The following is a 21,011-nucleotide window of genomic DNA, read 5'->3' as shown; positions in this document are numbered from 1 at the left end:
CCTGTAGTGCAAGATCTTTTGTGGAGCCAGAGCCTTACACCCTACATGATGACCCCTCTGCATCAGCATTCATAGTGAATAACTCGGGGTGAGCCTAAGGAACACTCTTCTTTCCTTGTCCTTGAAATCTTTCTCTGCAGCCGTGGAGCAAAGCCCTGACATCCATTCTGGAGAAAGCAGTTTAGCATTCAAGGTCAGATGATAACAAATGGAAGATTAAGGTAAAGTTAGGTCAAAATGTAGACAATGAATCTTTTCTTTTTTGTTGTTGTTTTGAAAGATTTAGACAATTAGATATGGGAGGAGGAGCTATTGCGATTACCATTCCTTTCCTTTCTCCTAAGATCTGAGCCGGTTTCCTGAATGTTTACCTCATGGTGGTGGTTGCCATGTTCTTTAACTCTTAGGAGCTGCCATTACCCATCACTGGCTCTCTTGGCCTGAAGGCCCAGGCCCAGCTTGGGTTGGATCTGAGTTCTTCAGGAGCCAGCCTGACTCCTCTCTTTTCTCCTGCCTCCCCATCCCTGCTAAATGAAGATGCCCTTGAATAGCAAGATGAATGACTCGGGCTCAGCCAAGTTTGGCGAGGGGGCACAGAGGGACGTGCCACAACAGTGGCCTGGAGGGTTGGTGGAGGTCCACGGGTGGCACTGATCTTTTCCAGGAGGAGAGCAGTATCAGAGAAACCACATAAACTTTATATTAGTTGCATGTTTCCACCTTAACCACATAAAATAGGGAGCAATAATTAATAGCTGATTATCAGTTTCCCAAATTATCAATACTAAGATTAGTCACCAGTTGTTATCACTTTAAAATGCATAAAGGTTTTTTTTTATTTAAACAAAAGGATGAGAATTAAACTGTAAAAGGTTGAAAAGGCCTTTTTAGTAAACTGAGGTTCAGTTGGTCCATGTGAGGGATGGGAGAGTTCATAGATGTAGGTCTGGAAGGGACCTTAAAGGTCATCTGATCAGTTTCATTTTACAGGTAAAGAAAGGGATGGAAAGAGACCTAGTTTGCCCTAAATGCAGCCAGGACTAAGTGGCAGAGTTGGAAGAAATACAAGTCCAAAAGACCCAGACTTAAGAAAAAAATTTTCTCCATGTATTTTAAAGTGAAACTCCCCTCAATGTTTCTATAAGTTTGGTTGGAAAGATGGAATGTCTGGTTCTTCTTTTCAAACAGCCAGCGCCCAAGACTTGGGGCTTTTCTGTCGTAAGGTCTTTTGAGGGTGCTGGAAAAAGCTTTGGGATTTTTCTCCTTGCCCTTGACATTTCTTTTCGTGTGTAGTTTTACATTGACATTAAAATGCATGTTCTTTATAATTGTCTTTTGCACATACGTGGAAGAGAACAGTTTTTAAAACTGAGGACAAAGAGCTCAGCAGCCCAAGCTCCAAGTATGAACATGCAAGAATCCAGCTGTTCCTGTGTTAATGAGTCAATTGCTGCTCCTTTATCCATGACAGCTCCCGCAGGAGGGACACCCTGACGCTGGCTTGGTGCTCTGCAGCCAAGGGACCTCCTCCTCCTCACACATTTCAGGTCTCGTTCATGTGTTGTCCATAATGCAAATTACAGAAATGTAGAAAATCTATGAGATTTACCTATTCCCAATGAAGTATTTTTGTATATATAAAGAAATAAAGACTTCTTATTGGAAGAGGGTGTGAGCTTTTATCATCACTAGTCACGTAGTAACTGAAATGGGGCTGTTCAAGTGTTTAGCAGACCCTAGGGTCACCTGATGACAAATGGTACCTGCCTCTGACTGCAGCCTCAGGATTGCCAGAGGTAAGGTCCCATGTGCCAGGCTGGGAATGGGAAGGGAGCCAGGCAGGCCAGCTCAGAGCTGCCTCCTCCCCTTCAAAAATAAAGGTAAAAGCACTAAACCATTCTGCCTGGGCCCCAGATGGAGAGCAGCTGGTCCTGTTGGTGACCAGGACGTATCAACAGGTCACTTTGATGGGATGTGAGAACAGACAAGCATGACACAGTTTAGAATCTCCTCCGATGTCCCAAGGTTTTATAAATTAAACCTCTGGAATGCAAGGGTAAATAAAACTGCTGTCCGCTTTACCCATGGCTCATATTGCCTCTTTTCTACACCGTCAGCATCAGAGTACATGTGCAGCAGAGGAAGCTGGGACTTTGCTGGGAGGATGTTGGGAAGGCCACGGGAAGCCTCTGCACACCCCAGGTACTTTGTCACCACCAGAAGGAAGTCATCTCAATAGAAAAGCAAGTGTCCTCTTCCTCCTCTTGAAGGTGGTGGGAGAAAGAGGGCAGGCTAGCAACCTCCTCAAAGGCCCGGTTGTCATGCACACAAGGTCTTTCTAGATGTAAGCTTGGAATTCTCGATCCTGCTTGAGATGGGAACCACCTTGTTCCCCATCCTGTGCTGGGGCCCAGAGCCTTGAATGTGACTGTCGTTGATGCCGAGAGGGCATCTCCAGACAGGCAGACCTTTCGGCAGTATATTTTTCTAGCAGCTGAATTTTTGTGATTCTAATATATTAAAACTGTTAAGAAGCTTTTTGCTTAAAAAGAGAACGCTGCTGAGTTCTCTTGTAAAAGGAAGTCCTAACTGATGGGGGGAAAACTCACCTCATTTTGATTTATCCTATGAGTTCAGCTTTTTGGATGTGAAAATTTTGAAGAGAGGCTCCCTGGAGTGTGGGGGCGCCCACCATTAAAGCCCCTCTGGCCTTTCCCTGCTGGCCTCACTCATCTTTTCTTTCTAAAGCACAAAGTCCACTCAGGATTATATAAAGAATGAGGGGGAGATACTGAGGCTTCTTCATAATGACGGCTTTCACAGTCGCCTCCCTTCTTTCCAGGCTGATGTTTGATAGAGCAAACAACTTCTGCACAATCTCAAACTTTTCTGCATCGTTGAGAGGGGCCAGGCTCGGATCTCTGAGTTCAGAAAGGCCCTCAGCAGATGTCACTTGAGGCTGTAATTAGATCCACCCATTAGAGAGCAAAGCATTTATTCCCTTAAGTCATGAAAGAAGGCAGAAAAGTGAGTCATCTACTTTTGAACAACCCTCCAGTCTCAGCTCCATCCTTTTACAAAGAGGAAATGCACACAAGATCAGCTTTTCCAAAGTCCCGATTCTGCTGCCTCCATCATGTGATATTGTCTAGGCTGGCCTGGTGCTCCCTCTACTGACACAGATCCTCAGGGCCCCTGTTTAGTGCAGGAGGCATCCTGGGGACTGGAGGGCAGCTCTTACCTGAGGTCTGGAAAGGCTGTGGTCAGCTACACAGGAAAGGGTGGAGCTAGGGTTTAAGCCAGGCCCCGAATCTCAATCCAGGCACTTTTATTTTCTGCTGCCCATCCTGGGGCAAGTTCCCCACTCCTCCCCAGAAACGGCACACCAATGTTTCTGTAGAAATTTGTGGAAAATGCTTGGTTCCTCCCTGGCCCAGGCCTCATTACATGTGGAAGCAAAGGGAAAGAAGATGAGGGGGATCAAACCCCCAAATGGCCTTGGCAAGTGGAGGGGAAGGCCAAGAGGTCTTTGCATAAACATACCCCCCTTTTTTTCTTTTAAGTACTCTGCTAAGAGATTAGATTTATTAATGATCCCATTTGAAAGGAAAAGCTTGACCTCGATTCCCTGGGGCTGAGCATCGAAAGGCCTTGCTCTCATTTGATGCCATTTCCTGAGGGGACCAGGCTCATGTCATTCTTGGAAGAAGGGACCCTCTGTGGCTGGATAAGACAGAGCCAACAGTTCTCATTTAATACCTTTGAGGTGTCCCTAGCTGGCCAGTTCTGGGCACGGCAGAAATGCCAGGCCACATCCCCCTCCCTGCGCAGTCCTGGAACAACCTGGCTTCCAACAGAGGTTCTTTTAGAGTCACAGGTTCTGGGCTCAGATTCTCCCCCTGCCACTTACTGTCTGACCTTCAGCAAGGGTCTTTGCCTCCAAGGGCTTGGGTCTCCCTCCCCACCTCAGCCCCCAAGGTTCCTTACTTACTAAGTGGCACAGTGCCGGGACCACACGCAGCTTGCAGCAAGTGCCCATCAGGGCCGGCGTGTTGTCTGGCATCTCTGCAAAGAAAGAAATGGGCATCACGGACAAAGGAAGATCACATCCTATGGTTGTGGAATCGGACTAAGGCTGTCAACATTGGCCCTCTCATTTTACATCTGAGGCAGGATTCAAATCCAGGTCTTCTCCAGTCTCCACTCTAAGCCAAATAGGCAGCTTGCACCACACTGGGTATGGAGGTCACCCACAGAAAGGTCTCACATGCACCAAAACATTTACAGCAGCACTTTGTGGCAGGTGCGTCTTGCTTCTAAAATGGCAAAACCATCCAATTAACAAGCATTTATTCAGGGCTTACTGTGCTATAAACACTGGGAATACACATACTGGCAGAAAGCCCCTGCCCTCAAAAAGCTCACATTTTAATGAGGAGGAAAACACATAAGAAAATAATGGTGAGAGGGAAGAAATGTGCCCGTAGGGGGAGAGGGAGGGATGTGGGCATGGAAGAGAATGTCCAGAGTCTGGAGGAGAGGGCAAGGATGGACAGAGAGAATGGAATGACTGGAATAAAGGATGCAGACTTTAAAAAACGCTACACAGAAATGATGTTGGGACCCACTAGGGAATGGCAAGTCAGAGAAGGGGGCCCATTCCCTTCATAAGCCCCAAACCACAGTGTCATTCTGGGCCAGCCTGGAGTCTTTGTTTTCTTTCAAAGGAAATGGAGGAAGGAAGGAGACAGAAACAGGCTTCCTCATCTTTCACATGGTGGCACCCACAAGTGGTTTCTGAGCCCTTCTCATCCTCTTGCAATAATTAACAGCTTTATTTATAAAAGGTGACTTCTCTGGGGATGGCACCTGGAGGGGAGAGGAGGGCCTACAGCCTCGATGTGGGTTCTTGGGAGGTGAGATGGGGGTGCAGGAGAAAATAATAACTAACTTTCTATAGTGCTGATTATGTGCTGAGTACTGTACATAGGAGCTTCACAAATATCTCATTTGATTCTCACAACTCTTTGAGATATGTACGATTATTACCCCCATTTTACAGATGAGGAAACTGAGGCAAACAGGTTAAATATCTGAAGCAGGATTTCAACTCAAGACTTCTTGACTGCAGGCTCAGCATCCCATCCACTGACTGTGAAGCCCTTTGGCACACAGCAAGCACCATGTAAATCTTAGCTATCATTCTTATGAGAGTGATAATTATTAATTTATTGATGAATACACCGATTTTTAAAGCTAAACAAACTGGAGGCCCAGGCATGAAATGACTTAACCACAATCATTCCCAAAGAGGGAGAACTTGGAAGTGTTAAATGACTCCACAAACGTTCCCCATCCCTCCTCAGGACCTGCGATTGCACTGGTGGAGGGAAGTTTCTATGCTTAAACTCTCTCCACATACAGAGATCAGGACCATCCAAGCAGAGCACTGCCTGTGTGATTAAGTCACCTCTGTGCCTCAGTTGTGAGAGCTGATCCTTACGGAACCTTCCAACACTAGAGCTATGATCCTATGACCTGCCCAGGGTCCCAGAGTCAGTCTCTGTCAGAGGCATACCTCGAACCCTGCTGTTCTTGATGCCAACTATCCCTTCGCTTTGTATTGTGTCTCACGTAGAAATAGAAGGTGTTATTACTTAGGAAGTGGAACAAACCAAACACGCCAGCCCATTCATCATTCTAACGTTTTATGTCTATGTCAGGAAGACATAGCACATTCTGATGAATTTGGTGGTTGGGAAGCAGAGACAGAAGAGATGAGTATTAATGAAAGAGCCTTAAACCAGGACTGACCTTCAGAATCACTAACAGCCATGTAATAAGGGGCTGCTTCTTGGAGCAAATGAAATTTGTCTTTCCCCGAGTCTAGCGTACACTCCACCATCACTATGTCATTGAAACATCTATCTGATGGACAGAGCTTCAGCATCTAATAATAATAATAGTAATTTAAATCACCAAAAATCTAATCAGCAAAATAATGACTTGCACTTAGAAAGCACTTTCAATATATTAGCACCTTTGATCTTCTCACTTTACTGTCCCCTTGGATCATGGGCACAGGCGGGACCTGCCAACCTCGAAAGACTTACTGGACGGTTCTGGGGACAGACTGGGTCATCTGTGATCAAAGTAACAAACTCAAACTCCCATGTTTCCAGTATAATCACTGGTCATTGAGAGATGCAATTGTTTTTTTAAACCACAGCAATTCCTGAAGACCATCTGCTATGGTGTAGAGGGGTCACAACCTACACCCAGAGAGTCAGGAATAACTACCCCTGCTTTATAAATGTCATATCTCATTGGGCTTTGACAGCAACCCCATCAAGTGGGTGTAGTTGTTACATCCACTATACAAATGAAGAGGCAGATTGAGGTGAAGAGACTCACCCAGGCAGCTCATAAACGTCAGAGTCAGAACTTGAATCCAGTCTTCCAGACTCCAGCACCAGCACCTTAGACATGGCTTTACCCAGCCATCCAGAGTCACAGGTATGCCCAGAACTTGGTACAATGCCTGGCACATGCAGACACTTCAGAAATGATTGATTGCCTGATTCTGGCAAGGGCTTAAAGAGCAAAGGGTGAACTGAGCAGAGAAGCAGGGACTCCTAAGAGAGGATCACAGATTTTGGAGCTCAGAGATACCTTAAAGGAGACCTAGTTTTCATTTTACAGGTGAGGAAACTGAGGCCCAGAGGGGAATCCTGGCTACGTTTAAAATCAGCAAGAATTTATTTATTTTTGATACATAACTGAGTTAGGATTTGTTTTGTAATACTTTATTTTCCCTACTTATGTATAAAGCCACTTTTTGTTAAAGATTTTGATTTCCAGATTTTCTCCCTCTCTCCCTCACTCCCCCCTCCCTGAGATGGTAAGCAATCTGATATAGGTTATACATGTGCAATCATCTGCAAGAATTTAGTAAGCACCTACTATGTGTTACATTGGCCACCAGGTGGCGCCATAGTGCACGGAGTGCTGGGCATTGGAGTCAGGAAGATTCATCATCTTCAATTCAAATCTGGCCTCAGACACTGTGACTGTGGGCAAGTCACTTAACCCTGTTTGTCTCCGTTTTCTCATCTGTAAAATGAGCTGGAGGAGGAAGTGGCCACTGCAGGATCTCTGCTAAGAAAACCCAGACGGGATCAGGAAGAGTCAGACACTCTGAAATGACCTGAAATGACCCAATAACAAAAGTGCCGCGTGGCGGGCTGGGGAGCCAAAGGCCAAGGTGAAAACAGTCGTCACTGCCTTCAGGGAGATCGCTTTCCATCAGGGAGACAGAAGGGCCAGAGGCCACAGGCAGGCAGAGCCTGAGGGATGGGAAGGGGACAGAGCTGTCACAAGCAGAGTGTGGCCAGGAGATGGACAGGGGCAACCCAACGTACCAAGGGAAGGCCTGGGGACAGGTGGAGAGGAAAAGGCCTAGAGCCAAAGGGGGACCCAGAAGGACCAGCCCGAAGCAGGAGGGTCCCCAGAGCACAGGGCGGGGCAGACCCAGCCAGAGCCCTGAGCATGGAGAAGCTGGCATTGCAGTACCGAGCCAAGCCCTGCAGGGGTCCGGTCCCCCCGAGCTGGGAGGCTCTCCCCACTGGCTGCCCTTGGCTGCCCTGGTGCCCTTCACCATTCAGCTCAAGCTCTGCCTTCTGTAGGAGACCCTTCCTAGTGCACTAGCGTGTTCACAGCTAAGCTCTTCATAAACATGTCCTCACTGATGCCCACTACAGCCCCGGGAGGCAGAGGCTGGTGTTCCCCTCATTTTACCAGTAAGGAAACTGAGGCAGGCAGGAGAGGTCCTGAAGCCACTAAGTCTCTGAGGCTGGATCTGAACTCGGGGTCCTCCGGATGGCAAGTTTGGCCCTTCATCCACCCTGCTACCCTGACTTCCTCTCGGGGCCACCTCCCATCTACTCTGCGTCTCTCTGGGATGTGCCCCTTGCGTACGTGGTCTCTGCACCCAGAATGGGAGCTCCTGAAGGACAGGAGCTGTGCTTGCTTTTCTTTGCACCCCCAGCCTCTAGCACAGTGCCAGGCACACAGGAGGCACGTAGGGTTATTTCGACTGAGCCTGCGCAAGTGGCCTGATCCACAGTCCTGCAGGTGGTGGTCGTGCTCAGGGCCTCAGCTTCCAGTTCTGCCCCCTCCCCACTGTGCTGCCCAGCAGAGGACAGAGGCTGGGAGGCTGTGCAGCCGGAGAGGGGCATTCTCGAGCCCCAGGGCAGTGCCTTGGAGGAAGAGCCGGGTAAAGCCACCGTCAGACTGCCCAGACCCAGCGTGGCTGAAGCCGAGTCAGGCCAAGGCCCAGTTCATGGAACAGGACGGGGTGTCAAATGCAACACTACACATGATAAAGTCTCCCAGGATGTCAGTGGAGGAATGAGGAGAGAGAAGACCTTAGACCTCAGTGAGAAAAGCTGGAGACATGACTTACCAAGGTCTCACAGCTACAGGGGGGCCTGGCTAGAGCCCAGCTCTCCTCATTCCTGGTCTGGTGTGATTCCATTAGCCCACTCTCCACACACTGACTCTATTCTTGATTCTCCAACTGACTTTTTTTTTTCAGGGGCAGGGGGGAAACGACACCCCCCAAGTTTCCCTAGTGATGCATTGAGGGAAAACTCTAAGGAGGCTCCCTTTGTCCCTTTCATCTCTTCTGGGGGCCAGAAAAGAGAACAAAGTTTCCTTTTAGAAGGTTTCCCGTCCTAAGAGAGGCATCTCTTGCTTTCTTAGCCGTCTCTGAGGGCTGGGAAAAGGGCCAGGGGGAGTCCCTGGCAGTCCCTCTGTGGTGGCCTGATGCTACAGCTCCATGCCAGGGACCCCCAGTAGGGCAGTCACTCAGGAGGGAGTCCACCAGGAGCTGCCATAATGCCTTTCCTTGTTCCCCCACAGCTGGCATCCTCCCAGCCTGCCTCAAGATTAACTGTTCTGCCTCTACATTTACTTTAGATAAGTCATGTACATTTGTATATGTGCTTGTAGCCTTCCCCCAGTAGAATGTAAGCTCCCTGTGAGGAGGAATTATTACATTCTTTGTACTTGGATCCCTGGCACCAAGCCTGGCACTTAGGACATAGCACATCCTGCATAAATGGTCATTGGCTGACTGACTGACATCCTTTCAGGAAGTTATGCTGTTCCCCGTCCTGGGTCACTCTTCCTCAAGACTCCCAGGGTGACAGGTGGCTGGATGAAGAAGGTCTGTGCTGTCAATGATGCAGGCAGGGAGGAGTCCTCACCCAGATGGCCCAGATCAAGTCCCCCAGCTCCTGGGGTTGCTGATGGCCCCTACCACAGGAAGACTCCTTCCGATGGCTCAGACATTCCCTGATTTGGCTTGGAATGGCATTAAGGTGTGGCTACAGGGACCTGTCTTTTTTTCACTGTGGGAAGGGATGAAGATATACCCTTAGGAAGAAGAGAGGAGACAGCCTTCCTCTATTCTAATGAACAGACCCCCCAGCAGTGGGTGAGATTATAGAGGCAGATTAGGCTTCACATCCAGAAAAAACTTCTGAATAATGAGAGCTCTCCAAGAATGGACTGGCCAGGACCTTGGGTTCAAATCCCTAAGCCTCACGTTCCTCATGTGTGAAGGCCTGCAGGATCCCTTCCAGCTATAAATCTGTGACTGTTCAGTGGAAAGAGATTTGAAATACCTGGGTTCAAATCCCAGCTCTGTCTCTTACTGCTATGTGACTTTAGATAAGTCACATATCACTGGACCACGGTTTCCTCATCTGTAAAATGGGGAGACCTTTGGCATCCTTTCTTACTCTAATTTCATTAGAAATGTTAGAGGGATGGATTCCTTTCACATATGGGTTGGACCAGTTGACCACTGAATTGCCTTTCAGCCCTCAAATTCTGTGATAAATCTATGATCTCCTGCCCCTGTGATCTATACATTCCAACTCTCCCAGGGGGATTAGAATGGGTGTGGCCAAAGACTCCCAGAATGAAACTCAAAGTCAGTTTTCTAGGCACTGGACATGACTTTTTTTTCCTTTCCCATACCTGCCAGAGCACTGATGAAGAAGTGGATGGTGGAAAGCAGCTCCTGATGGCTCTGAGTGTCCCGCAACACCCGCAAATCCTTCTGCACTTGGAGTCCCGCCAGCCCCAGGAAGGTCATGAGCTGCTGCTGCTGAAGATGGCTCAGCTCCGTGAGGGTTGTCAGCTGCGGGCTTCCGCCCGTAAAGATGTCACCAAGCTGCAGGTGGAAGGGAGGCAAGATGGGAGACATGTTGGCAACCAGATGCTTGTTCATTTCAAATGCAAGCCAGCAGATAGCTCTGGCTTGGGATCGGGACTAGGAGACTGGCAGCTGTGGAGAGCTAAGAAATATGAGGAACGGGCTCTTTCTGTGCTCGTCGCTTCTCTGTCACACACACACACACACACACACACACACACCACACACTCACACACACATACATACTCACACACACACACACATACACACACACACACTCACACACACACACACACACCCCTCCGTCCATAAAAACACATACAGCACTAATATTTAGAGATTATGCCTATTTTAAAATAAACACTGGGAAGAAAGTTTCCCTTATGGAAACTGTAGGTTAAAAAAAAACTTTCCCTAAGCATCATCAGTTTAAGAAAAGAAGGGGAGGGGTGGCTAATTTTCCATAAGGAAGAAAGATAGAGAACAAGGAAGAAACCCAGAAGAAAGACAGCCGCAGAAGCTTCTGAGTCAGGCAAAGGCAAAGGCTCCTGACTGATGGCCAGAAGGAGAGTGTTTGGCCTTTGGGTCTAAAGCTCACAGCCCTAGCTACTTTCAGCCACAGGGCCCGAGGGGGCATCTGAATCCAGCTAATCAGTTCCTCTGGACTGGGTGGGGAGAGCTGGTCAGAAGACCCTGGAATCCTCCCCCCCACCCCAGCTCAGGCGCGTCTGTTCACTGATGGATTAGTGCGTATCACTTCCCTCGTGCCCACTGTGCGTCGAAGCCCGGCTGCCCTCTTCCTGCTCCTGGCGCACGACATTCCATTTCTTGCCTCCACACATTTGTACAGGTCATCCCTCAGCCTGGGAACACTCCTGCACTTCACTTCTGTCTCAAGGCTTGGCTCAGGTGCCGTCTCCTCCAAGAAGCCTTCTGTGATTCTCCCAGTTATTAATGCTCTTCCCCCTCAAATTGCTTCGTATTTAAATATTTTGCAAACACTTCTCTGCCTTCATAGAGAGGCAAGGTAACAGAGAGAGCAGTCGTCAAAGCCAGAAAGCCCAGGGTTGGGTCCTGCCTTAGACACAGACTGCCATGTAAACTCTCAGGGCTCTGTACCAGTTTCCCAGTAACAGAGAAGGTGCCCACCTTCACTGAGAGTAGTTTCCTCACCTGAAAATTCCCTCTAGCAGTGAAATCACAGGGCTATACCGTTTTCATCTGGATACTTATCATCTACAAAACAGAGGACCTGAGCCCCTCAGGGCTGTACAGAGGGAGGTCTAAGACTCTCTGGCTCCTGGGCTGAATCTCCTCCCATCGCCAGCAGAATCGAAGCTTCTTTTTGTTTCTGTGCCCCTAACAGGTCCTTAATAAATGCTTACTGGGAAGGAGTCTTTCATTCTCAGGCAGAGAGTCCCAGCCTCTCCCCATTAAGGTTTCCCCACCCATTCTTTCCTTTCCATCATGGGTCAGGACAGGTGAAGCTCTTTACTCTGCAGGGTGGGAGGTCTGTGGGGAAGGGAGATGGCTGGACATTTCACTTTTAAAGAAAAGCTATTTGGGGATCTAAGACTCAGGGGGGCTGTTCAGCCATGACAGGCTGCCTCCAGTGCTTGGCCAAGCAGGGTAAGCAGAGTATGGTCCTGCCGGGTGTTTTATTATAACCACAGCCATGGGCAGAGGGCATAGCTACCAGGTTCCCTGGCATAGTCTGATTTCAACAGGAAGAATACATGGAAAGTCTTTTTAAGAAATGGAAAAGTATGAAGTCAGAACTCCATAAACCTCTGCAAAAAAAAGTTAATTAAAAATCAGACTGATTCATTTTCACCCATCAGTCTCCTGAAATGAATGAGAGCCATCCCCAGGGGCCAGAGAGGAGGCTGTTTGGCATCTGGGAGCTAGCTTCTGCCATGCGCACATGAAGAGTTTTGGGAACTTCACCTCACCAGCAGAATAACTAAGAAAGAGAACAAGGTCTGGCACCCATTATCCTGTTTGTTCCCAATAGAGCCAATGGGTTTCCTGGCCCCGCTGCCCACCTCTCCTCACTGTGACTACCATTCAAAGCCATGGTCTGTAGTTAGGGCTTAAAGAAATAAGGAGTCAGGAGAGAAAGAGGCAGCCCAAATGATGTAAGGGTCAGCAGCAGCAGCTAGCAAATGCATAGGATCCCAGATCCAGTGCTGAAAAGATACTTAGAGATCTTCTAATTCAATCCCTTCATTTTACAGATAGGGAAACTGAAGCCCAGAGAGGCAAATGGCTTTTCCATGGAATTGGGGGCAATCCTGGTCAGCTTGTCCATCAACCCAGGCTCAGAGCTTGGACCCTAATCAAGGATAGGGTCTGGGAATGGAAAGTCTTTGATATAGGAAACTTCCAGGTGAAGAAACTCCCTCCACAAATGCAGGTCAGTTCCTTCTCTGTAGCTTAGAGCCTTGATTACCTGCCTAGGGTCACACAGCCAGGATGAATGAAAGGCAAGACTGAAATCTAGGTCATCCTGGTTTTGAGCTCAGCTCTCTAGCCACCACACCACACTGTCTCTGTCACCCAGGAAATGCTTATTTTTTTTCATTCCTTCCTTCCTGCTCCCAGCATATCCATGACCAATAATCCCCAGAGAGATGGTGTCACAGAACCTTCAGGACCCTCTATTCCAGCCTGTGCCTAAAAAAAAAAAAATCAATCACCAAATGCTTATGAGTCACCTACTATGTGCTGACAAATGCTCATTAATTACCTACTATGTGCCAGGCCTCAGCTAGGCGCTAAGGATATAAAGAAAAAGAAAATCTAAGCCTGCCCTCAAGGAGCTTGCATTCTTCAGAGGGTTCAACACGTACATGGATAAGTTTGGACAAGGCCAAGAACACAACAGTGGCTAGCGTTCGGATGGTGACTTACGGCTTGCAGAGTGCTTGGGAAATACAATAGCATTTTATCTTCACGACCCTGGGAAGTAGGTGCTATTTTATCCTCATTTTATAGGTAAAGCGAATTGACTTTAATTAGAGATTAAATGACTTGGCCAAGATCACACAGCTAATAAGCGTCTGAGGCCAGATTTGAACTCAAGTCTACCTCACTCCAAGTTCAGCACTCTCCACTGCACCACCTGGTTGCCTTTAAAAGGTAGAAGCAAAGGCAGCTGCAGGTAGCATTTATGCTGAGATCTGAAGGAAGTAAGGGGTTCTCAGAAGCAAAGATGAGAAGAAAGAGCATTTCAGGCATGAGGTACAGCTGTGCAAAGGCAGAGAGGTGGTAAATGGAGTCAGGTATGAGGAATAACAGGTAAGACAGTTTGGTAGAGGTGGGTGTAGGAGTGGTACTTAGAGCTGGAAGGGACCTCACTGGTCATCCAGTCCTATCTTCTCTTTCTTGAGCTGCAGAAAGTGAGACCCACAGAGATTAAGTGAATTGCCCAAGATCACACAGTTTACATCAGTAAAACTTTCTACTTCAACCTTTACCAAGAAGGAACCCTCCACCTACTGGGGTAGCCAATCCTACATCCAGATAGAACATTTGGGAAGGGAGATGAATAGCTCCTGGTCCTCTGATCCCCATCTTCCTGGAAGTGGTAACCAAAGTGGGGTATCAAGGAAGCATGGAAAAATCCCTGGATTGGAAGTCAGAGGATCAGATAAGGAAACGTGTAAGGCCAGAAGAGACATCAGAAATCTAGTCCAACCCCCTTGGTTTAGAGATGAGGAAACTGAGGCCCTGGGTTTAATTCTCTCCTTTCCTACCTGTATGACACACACACACTCTCTCTCTCCACAACACACACACAGACACATAGAAACACACACCACACTCACACATAGAGATCCACATACATATATATATATATATATAGACATATATGTATACAGACACATGCAAGAAAAGAGAGTAATGAATCAGGGAACTGTGACTTCCCTTCTCCCGAAGTCCAGAGTCAGAAATCTTTTCTAAGCACCTGCTTTATGCCAGTCACGGTTGAGAAAGTAGAAGAAGTCACGAGGCTTGACGGCCCTTTCCCTTACCACGGTGTCCAGGGCTACCACCAATTCATCGTCCAACAGGATTTCCCAGAGGATTTCCCACAGAGCCGCTTGGTGATGCCCTGACAGCTCCACAAAGGGACGGAAATTCTTCTCCAAGAGCAGCATCCCTGTGGAAGCGACAAGAGCTCGTGGTCTGGGTCCCAGCCCGCCACCAGCCTCTGCCAGGAGAGAACAGGGGCTCTGGCTTTCCCCAGCCCCTTGTCATCCTTCCCCTCAGCAGCATTTCCCACACTGGGTACATCAGACTGGGGCCAAATGGTCCTCTCCAAGGCTGTAGCTTTCTGCCAGGTTAGAATATGGCCAGATCCCACCCACGGGCTGGAGGAACAGACAACACCGACCTTAATGCTTCATTATATATATATTTTTTTTTGTGAGAAGCAACTACATGGACACTAACTGGGTCAATTGCTTGTGATTTCTGGGAAGTTCTGTCCTATTTGCCTCAGTTTCCTCATTTGTGGGCAACTACAGCAGCAACTTCTTCCCAGGTTTGTCATGAGGCTCCAATGAGATAATGAGTGGAAATCACTTATTACGGTACCGGGCACATCGTAAACACGATAGAAATATTAATCATCACTATTAATATATACTTATATGCATACACATATGTATATAAAATGTATTATACACACAGATAGGTAACTTTGTATTACTTTGCACGTTTTATAATTTTTTTGGCCACTAAATACAGCTGTCCCCAAAGTCTTCATGTTGTTTTAAGCCTTGTTAGCTTTAATAACTTAAAATGGCATGAAGATTTGGGAGACACCCTGTGCGCACTCCTGAGGACAGAGACAATTTGGTTTGTCTTTATAATTCAGCACCCAGGAGAGTGCCTAGCAAATACAAAGAACCAGGGCTGGAGGGGACCCCAGGACACCTCTCTAATTTTTCAGATAAAGAACTAGAGGCTGAGGGAGGAAAGCGAAAGAGAGGAAGACCTTGAGGTCACCAGGTCCATCCCCCTGCCTGCCTGCTTCCTTGGGCTTCTGAGAGGGGACATCCTCCTAGGCCAATCAGGCTGCAAGGATGGCACTAGGGAGGTCTTGTCCCTTTTTACAGCACAGGCTGGCACTGTGGTTCCCCCACTGCTGAGACTATACCTTGTTAGCTCATTTAAGTCGTCATGGAAATCTGTACCACCCAAGGACTGCCCACCCATGAAACCAGCCTACCCCTGGACTGGGAGATCTACAATTCAGCCTCCTGCTCAGGTGCCTTAAATGCAAACATTTTCTCCATAGAAACTGAGCACCAATCCCCAGAGCCCCAAAGGGGCGTCAGTCTTCTTCTAACACAACCCTGGGGGTGTCTGGAGCCATCTAGAACAATCTGTGGGCTAATCTAAACCCTTAGTACTGGGCACAGAGGACCTGGGGCAAGTTCATTCACCTCTGTCAGCCAGTTTCCTTTCCCACCCATCCACCTGTAAATAAGGGGATCAGACTAAAGGACGTCTTAGAGAGATCACTTGAAGGGAGGGAGCATGTCAGAGTGGAAGGAGAACCTAGAACACCTGGCTTCCAATCCTGCCTCAGACACTAACTCTATGGCCTTGGGTAAATCACTTAACCTATATGCCTCAGTTTCCCTATCTGTAAAATAGGGATAATAAGTGCACCTATCTCCCAGGTTTGTTGTGAGAATAAAATGAATATAGGTAAAGGACTCTGCAAACCCTGAAGTGCTATATACTGGCTGGCACAATGGATAGAGTGCCAGGTCTAGAGATAGAAAGATCTGGGTTTAAATCTGGCCTCAGACACTTATCAGCTATATGACCTTGGGCAAGTTACTTCACCCTGTCTGCCTCAGTTTCCTCATCTGTAAAATGAGCTGGAGAAGGAAATGGCAAGCTTCTTCACTTTCTTTGCCAATAAAACCCCGAATGGGGGCACAAAGAGAGAAAAATGACTAAACAGCAAAGTGCTATATACATGTCGGCCGTTGTTACTGTCTGGTTCAAATCCAAATCCCAGAATCTCCCAGTTGGATGGTGCTTCAGTGGCCCTCTGCTCTTATCTTTCTAATAGCCCCCAGTAAATGCTCACCCAGCCTTCCCCAGAAAGCTCCCAAGTGAGGGGGCAGTGCCTCTCTCCCTAAGTCCTGCATTTCACTTTGGGACAGCACATAGGGCTGGGGAGACCATCAGCCTCTGCTCTGTTGTCCCCACCCCAGAACATTCTCCTGGTCACAAACAGTTGTGCATCTGCTTTCACTATTCTGGTCTTCAGGACCACCCTGTTTCTCATTGATCTGGTTGGGCTCAGACACCAGCACCCTGAGATCCCAAGTCCTCCTTTCTTTTTGTCCCATCTCTGGTTCCATTTCCCTAGCCCTTTCCCCACCCCCAACACAAACCTCTCCAGATACATAAGGCTGGAGGCAAAAGATGTGTTGGTAATGGCTACTGAGCCTTGCCCAGTGCACCCAGCCAGACCCTTCCCTGCCATGTGGTAAATGATCTGAAAGGGTGCTCTGTGAGGCTGGCAGTGTGGTGCTGACGGTGCTGGGCGGTACTGACAGTGTGGTGCTGGTGCTGGCAGCAAGGCCGACAACATAAGAAAAGCAGATGCACAAGCCCATGCACAAGCCCATGCTGTTGCTTCTGCTGATAAATAGCTATTCTTAGCAAGGCTTCTGTGGTTGCAAAATTCTAAAGCTTCCCATCTCCATTAAAAAAGAAAACCCTGCTCGTCCTTTCTTCATAAGGAATCTAAGACCTGAGCTCTCAGAACTATGGGATCACAGGTCTAGGGGCCTCAGACAGCATCTCATCTGATCCTCTGGAAAAGGACAGATGAGCAAACAGGTCCAAAGCTTCAAGGGGCTTGTCCAAGACCCCAGGGAGGGAACAGACCAGGAGGAAGCTCAGGGGCCATTGGACAGACAAAAAAATAAAAATAAAGTGAGCCATCACATTAACAGTTTGGCAAGGACACTTCCCTGACCGAGTGCCAACTTTGAGACTAATTAAGTCACACATTGCTCATAATACCGTGTTTTAAGGCGCTTAATGGCCCCTCAGCAGGCACCAGCTTTGCAGCCTCAGAATCCCCATCCATAGCATCCGGCACCAAGGGGAAGAGGAGCTCCCCATAGATCCCAGCATCCAGGTGATCGGGGCCATCTGGACTCTCACGCTCAAAGCCACCTTGCTTCTCCTGCAGCAAGCAGAATTCTGTGGCACAAGATAGAAGATGAGACAGCCAGCAGCATGAGTGTTAATGGATGTGCCTTAGGGGAAAGGGGAGAGGAAGGCATGCGTCTGAAGCATTATAGTTCCCCCCCCCCAACCGGCTGTTCCTTCCCTGCTACGAGAAAACTGCCTGTGTAGACCCATCAGATGGATATTCACTGACCACAGAAGGGGGCATAACTCAAGGGCAAAGCGGGTGCTACCAGACAGAAGCAGTCAAGGAAGGATTCCGGTTGTACACCACGCACCCTTCCCTGGCATTATAATGCAAGCTCTTGGAAGGCAGGAACACCAGGGACAAGGCATCTGGCTAATACATAAATGCTCACTCAACTGAATTGGACTCTGGCCTTAAACCTAGTGACCAGCTAGGTGGAGCCAGAGTAGATAGAGTGCCATGCCTGGAAGACTCATCTTGAGTTCAAATATGGCCCCAGGTACTTGCTAGCTGTGTGATCCTGAGCAAGTCACATAACCCTGTTTGCTTCAGTTTCCACATCTGTAAAATGAGCTAAAGAAGGAAATGGCAAGCCACTCCAATATCCTTGCTGAGAAAACCCCAAAATAGATCATGAAGAGTCAGACATGACTGAAACAAGTGAACAACAAAATTCTTGACCCACATCACTCCTCTGGCCAGGGTTCAAGTACTCCAAGAGGGAAGCTCCAACTTTGAGGCATTCACATGTGTGGAAAAAAAGCCCTGGATGGGAAGACCTAGGTCAGAGGTGGGGAAACTGAGAGTTCAAGGCCACACACATCTCCCCCAGGTCCTCAAGTGTGGCTCTTTGACTGAACTCAAACTTCACAGAAATTTGCCTCGAGGCTGCAGGTTCCCCACCCCTGACCTAGAGTCTTAGAAGTCTCAGATCTGGAGATGGGAGGATCCTCTGAGTCCACCAGATCAGCCTTCTAATTTTACAGGTGAGGAACCTAAGCCCCAGAAATTGAATGATTAACCCAAGGTCACACAGCATATATACACCAGAAGCAAGACTCAAATTCGTGTTCTCTTACTCCAAATCTCACCCTCTTTCTCCAAACAACATCACTTCTACAATCTCACTTCTGCTATTTATGACATAGCATGACTTGGGGATAGATTCCTTCTCTGGGTCTCAATTTTCCCATCTGTAAAATGAAGAAGTGAGGGTGGGCAAGATAATATCTAAGATCCCTTCCCAGCCCTAAAGGCATATTAAAAAAAAAAAAACCCTTTTAGTTCAATTGAAACTATTAAGAAATATTATTTAAAGATCTTTAGGAAAATGTGAAACCCACACTGAAACCCACATTACTAGCTGTGTGACCTTGGACAAGTCACTTCATTGTCAGAAGACCCTGGTTCAATGACAACCCCTTGTTCAAATTCTACCTTGCCACTCACTAACCTGGACAATTTGGGGAGCTCATTTTCCCTTTCTCTGGGCCTCAGTTTCTTCATCAGTAAAACAGCAGGTGTTCAATTAAACATTTGCTGAATCAAACTGAGTAGACACCGGATAAACCAATTTAATCTGCATAGCTCAGTCCCCTGTTACTTGTAGGGCACGATTCTAAGTCCTGGGGCTATGAAGATGAAATCAGACAGGACCTTTCTGGACTCTCAAGGAACTTACAATCTCACAGGGGAAGGTTAGGTAGGAACACAGTCAGCATAATGGCAGAAAGGAATGGCCAAGGAGGATCCAGTGAAGAGTCAGGAAGACTCGAGTTCATATCCTGCCTAGGAAATACAGTGTGACCTTGAACAAACCTCTCAGTCTCTCTGAGAGAATTTTTGTTTCCTTATCTGTAAAATGCCAAGGTGGAACCATGGCATGACTGATGCTTAGCATTCTCTAAAAATAATAGTGATCATAATAAGAGCTAATATTCCTGTGGTGATTTAAGGTTTGAAAAGTACTTTCCAATGCATTATATAATTCAATCCTCACAGTATCCCTGTGATTACCCCCATTTCATAGATGAGAAGATCGAGTCTCTGAGAGGTCCAGTCCCTTGTGCAGGGTCACCCAATCAGGAGATGCTGGAGTCAGGATTGAACCCTGTATCTCTGGCCAGAGGTCTAGCAGTATACACCCCAGTGTCTTTCTCTGTTACAATCTTCAGTCTCATAGAGGGGTACCTTGAGCAGTTGGGAGCAGGCAGTTTACTTCTATGAAGGAATGGTTCTCTGAGAATGAGATCAGATTGCAGCCAGTGATTGAGCTGAGACTTTGGGAAGAATGCACGAGTGTAAGAACTGGGGGACCTCTGAGCTCATTGCCAAAGGGGACTCTCTCAGCTTTAGGTCTTGGGAAAGGGGAGGCAGCTTCTTCCCAGAATGGTTTTGGGTTAGCTGTGGCCAGAGGCGGGGGATGGACTAGTCTCTGGTGGTCCAGTCTGGTCCAGTCCAGTCCAAAGACCACATTATAGAATGTGGAACTATTCAGAATGTTCCATGGCAAGAGTGACTCGGAACACAGAAAAAACCCAGAACAGGATGCCAACACTCAACTGCCAGTCACGCTGAACAAAGATTCTGGACAAACAGGCGATTCAGCTATGGGAAAGCAAGGACCCCACACGAAAAACAGAACCACCTTCCTGAGTCCAGGGCATGAGAAAGGAGCCAAAGGAAAGGAAAGAAGTCTCGGGGGACCATCTCCCAGTAGCACAAAGACAAGTTTATTTGCAAAGAAAAGGGGGAAGAAAGGCTTGAAATTGAAATGCAAACAGGGGATCTGCCCCACACGAAGCAGGGAAAGCCCCTGGGGGTTGGGGGGGGGAACAGGATTCAAGGTCGAGTGTACAAAATGACAAGGTCAGAATGTCCCTAGACTGCCTTCCAGTTAGGATGGCTCTGTTATTGGTAAAAGTATCCTCTTTTTCGTGTGAATGACCAAGATTCAGGTGATTTGGGGAGTAAAGTCTTTCAGGGAAAGTCTAGGGTAGTGGGAAGAACTAGATTTGGAATCAGATAACTGGGCTCAAATCCCACTGATGCCATTTGCCACCTATGTGACCTGGGGCAAATATCTTCCTCTCCTGGGCATCAGTTTCTTCATCTGTAAAATGAGAGGGTTGGACTAAATGGCCTTGGAAGTCCTGTTCTACATCTGTGATCCCGTGATGATGCACATGGAAAGCTTTCTCCAAGAAAAGGGAAGCCCCCTGACGGGTGTCACTAAGAAAGGGAGGACAAATGTGGTGGGTTCCCCGTCAGCATGCACTGCACAGACACAGCAAGTACTGGGGAAGGAATGGGCTGCGCAGGGCTGTGCTTCCTTCCCAGGTCTGGAACTCCAGCAGTTCCAGGCAGCCTCTGAAATGCTGCGGAACAGCCCCAGTTAAGATCGGTCAGCAACCTTCAAGGTGGGGCCAGTTCTGGGAAAATACCCAAGTGGAAAATCAATGCTAGTAGATAGAGGGGCGATCAAACTGAGAGATACTCCATTTAGGATGGAGGAAGAAGGGGAGGAAGGAGAAAGGGAGGCAAAAGGAAGAGGGAAAGAGAAAGGGGGGCAAAAGGAAGAGGGAA

General features: G+C 47.8%; 1 protein-coding gene across 1 annotated transcript in view; it reads right to left on the bottom strand.

The window, feature by feature from the left end:
* Positions 1-868: 868 nt before the first annotated feature.
* The window catches only part of GSDME (gasdermin E), a 49,719-nt gene continuing 29,576 nt past the window's right edge, over positions 869-21,011 (bottom strand). Inside the window, exons 7-11 of the mRNA XM_069088705.1 lie at positions 17,288-17,470; positions 14,263-14,390; positions 10,048-10,243; positions 3,992-4,065; positions 869-2,959 (exon numbers count right to left, since the gene is read on the bottom strand). Coding sequence (XP_068944806.1) covers positions 2,726-2,959; positions 3,992-4,065; positions 10,048-10,243; positions 14,263-14,390; positions 17,288-17,470 — 815 coding nt within the window. The 3' untranslated portion in view covers positions 869-2,725. The remainder of the gene's footprint in view (positions 2,960-3,991; positions 4,066-10,047; positions 10,244-14,262; positions 14,391-17,287; positions 17,471-21,011) is intronic.

Source organism: Petaurus breviceps, unplaced genomic scaffold, assembly GCF_028583685.1.
Source record: "Petaurus breviceps papuanus isolate PSGF00001 unplaced genomic scaffold, PetGlider_PUasm1.0 185, whole genome shotgun sequence".
Lineage (NCBI taxonomy): Eukaryota > Metazoa > Chordata > Mammalia > Diprotodontia > Petauridae > Petaurus > Petaurus breviceps.
The sequence above is the reverse complement of the archived record's forward strand: the minus strand, read 5'-3'. Positions and strand labels throughout refer to the sequence as shown.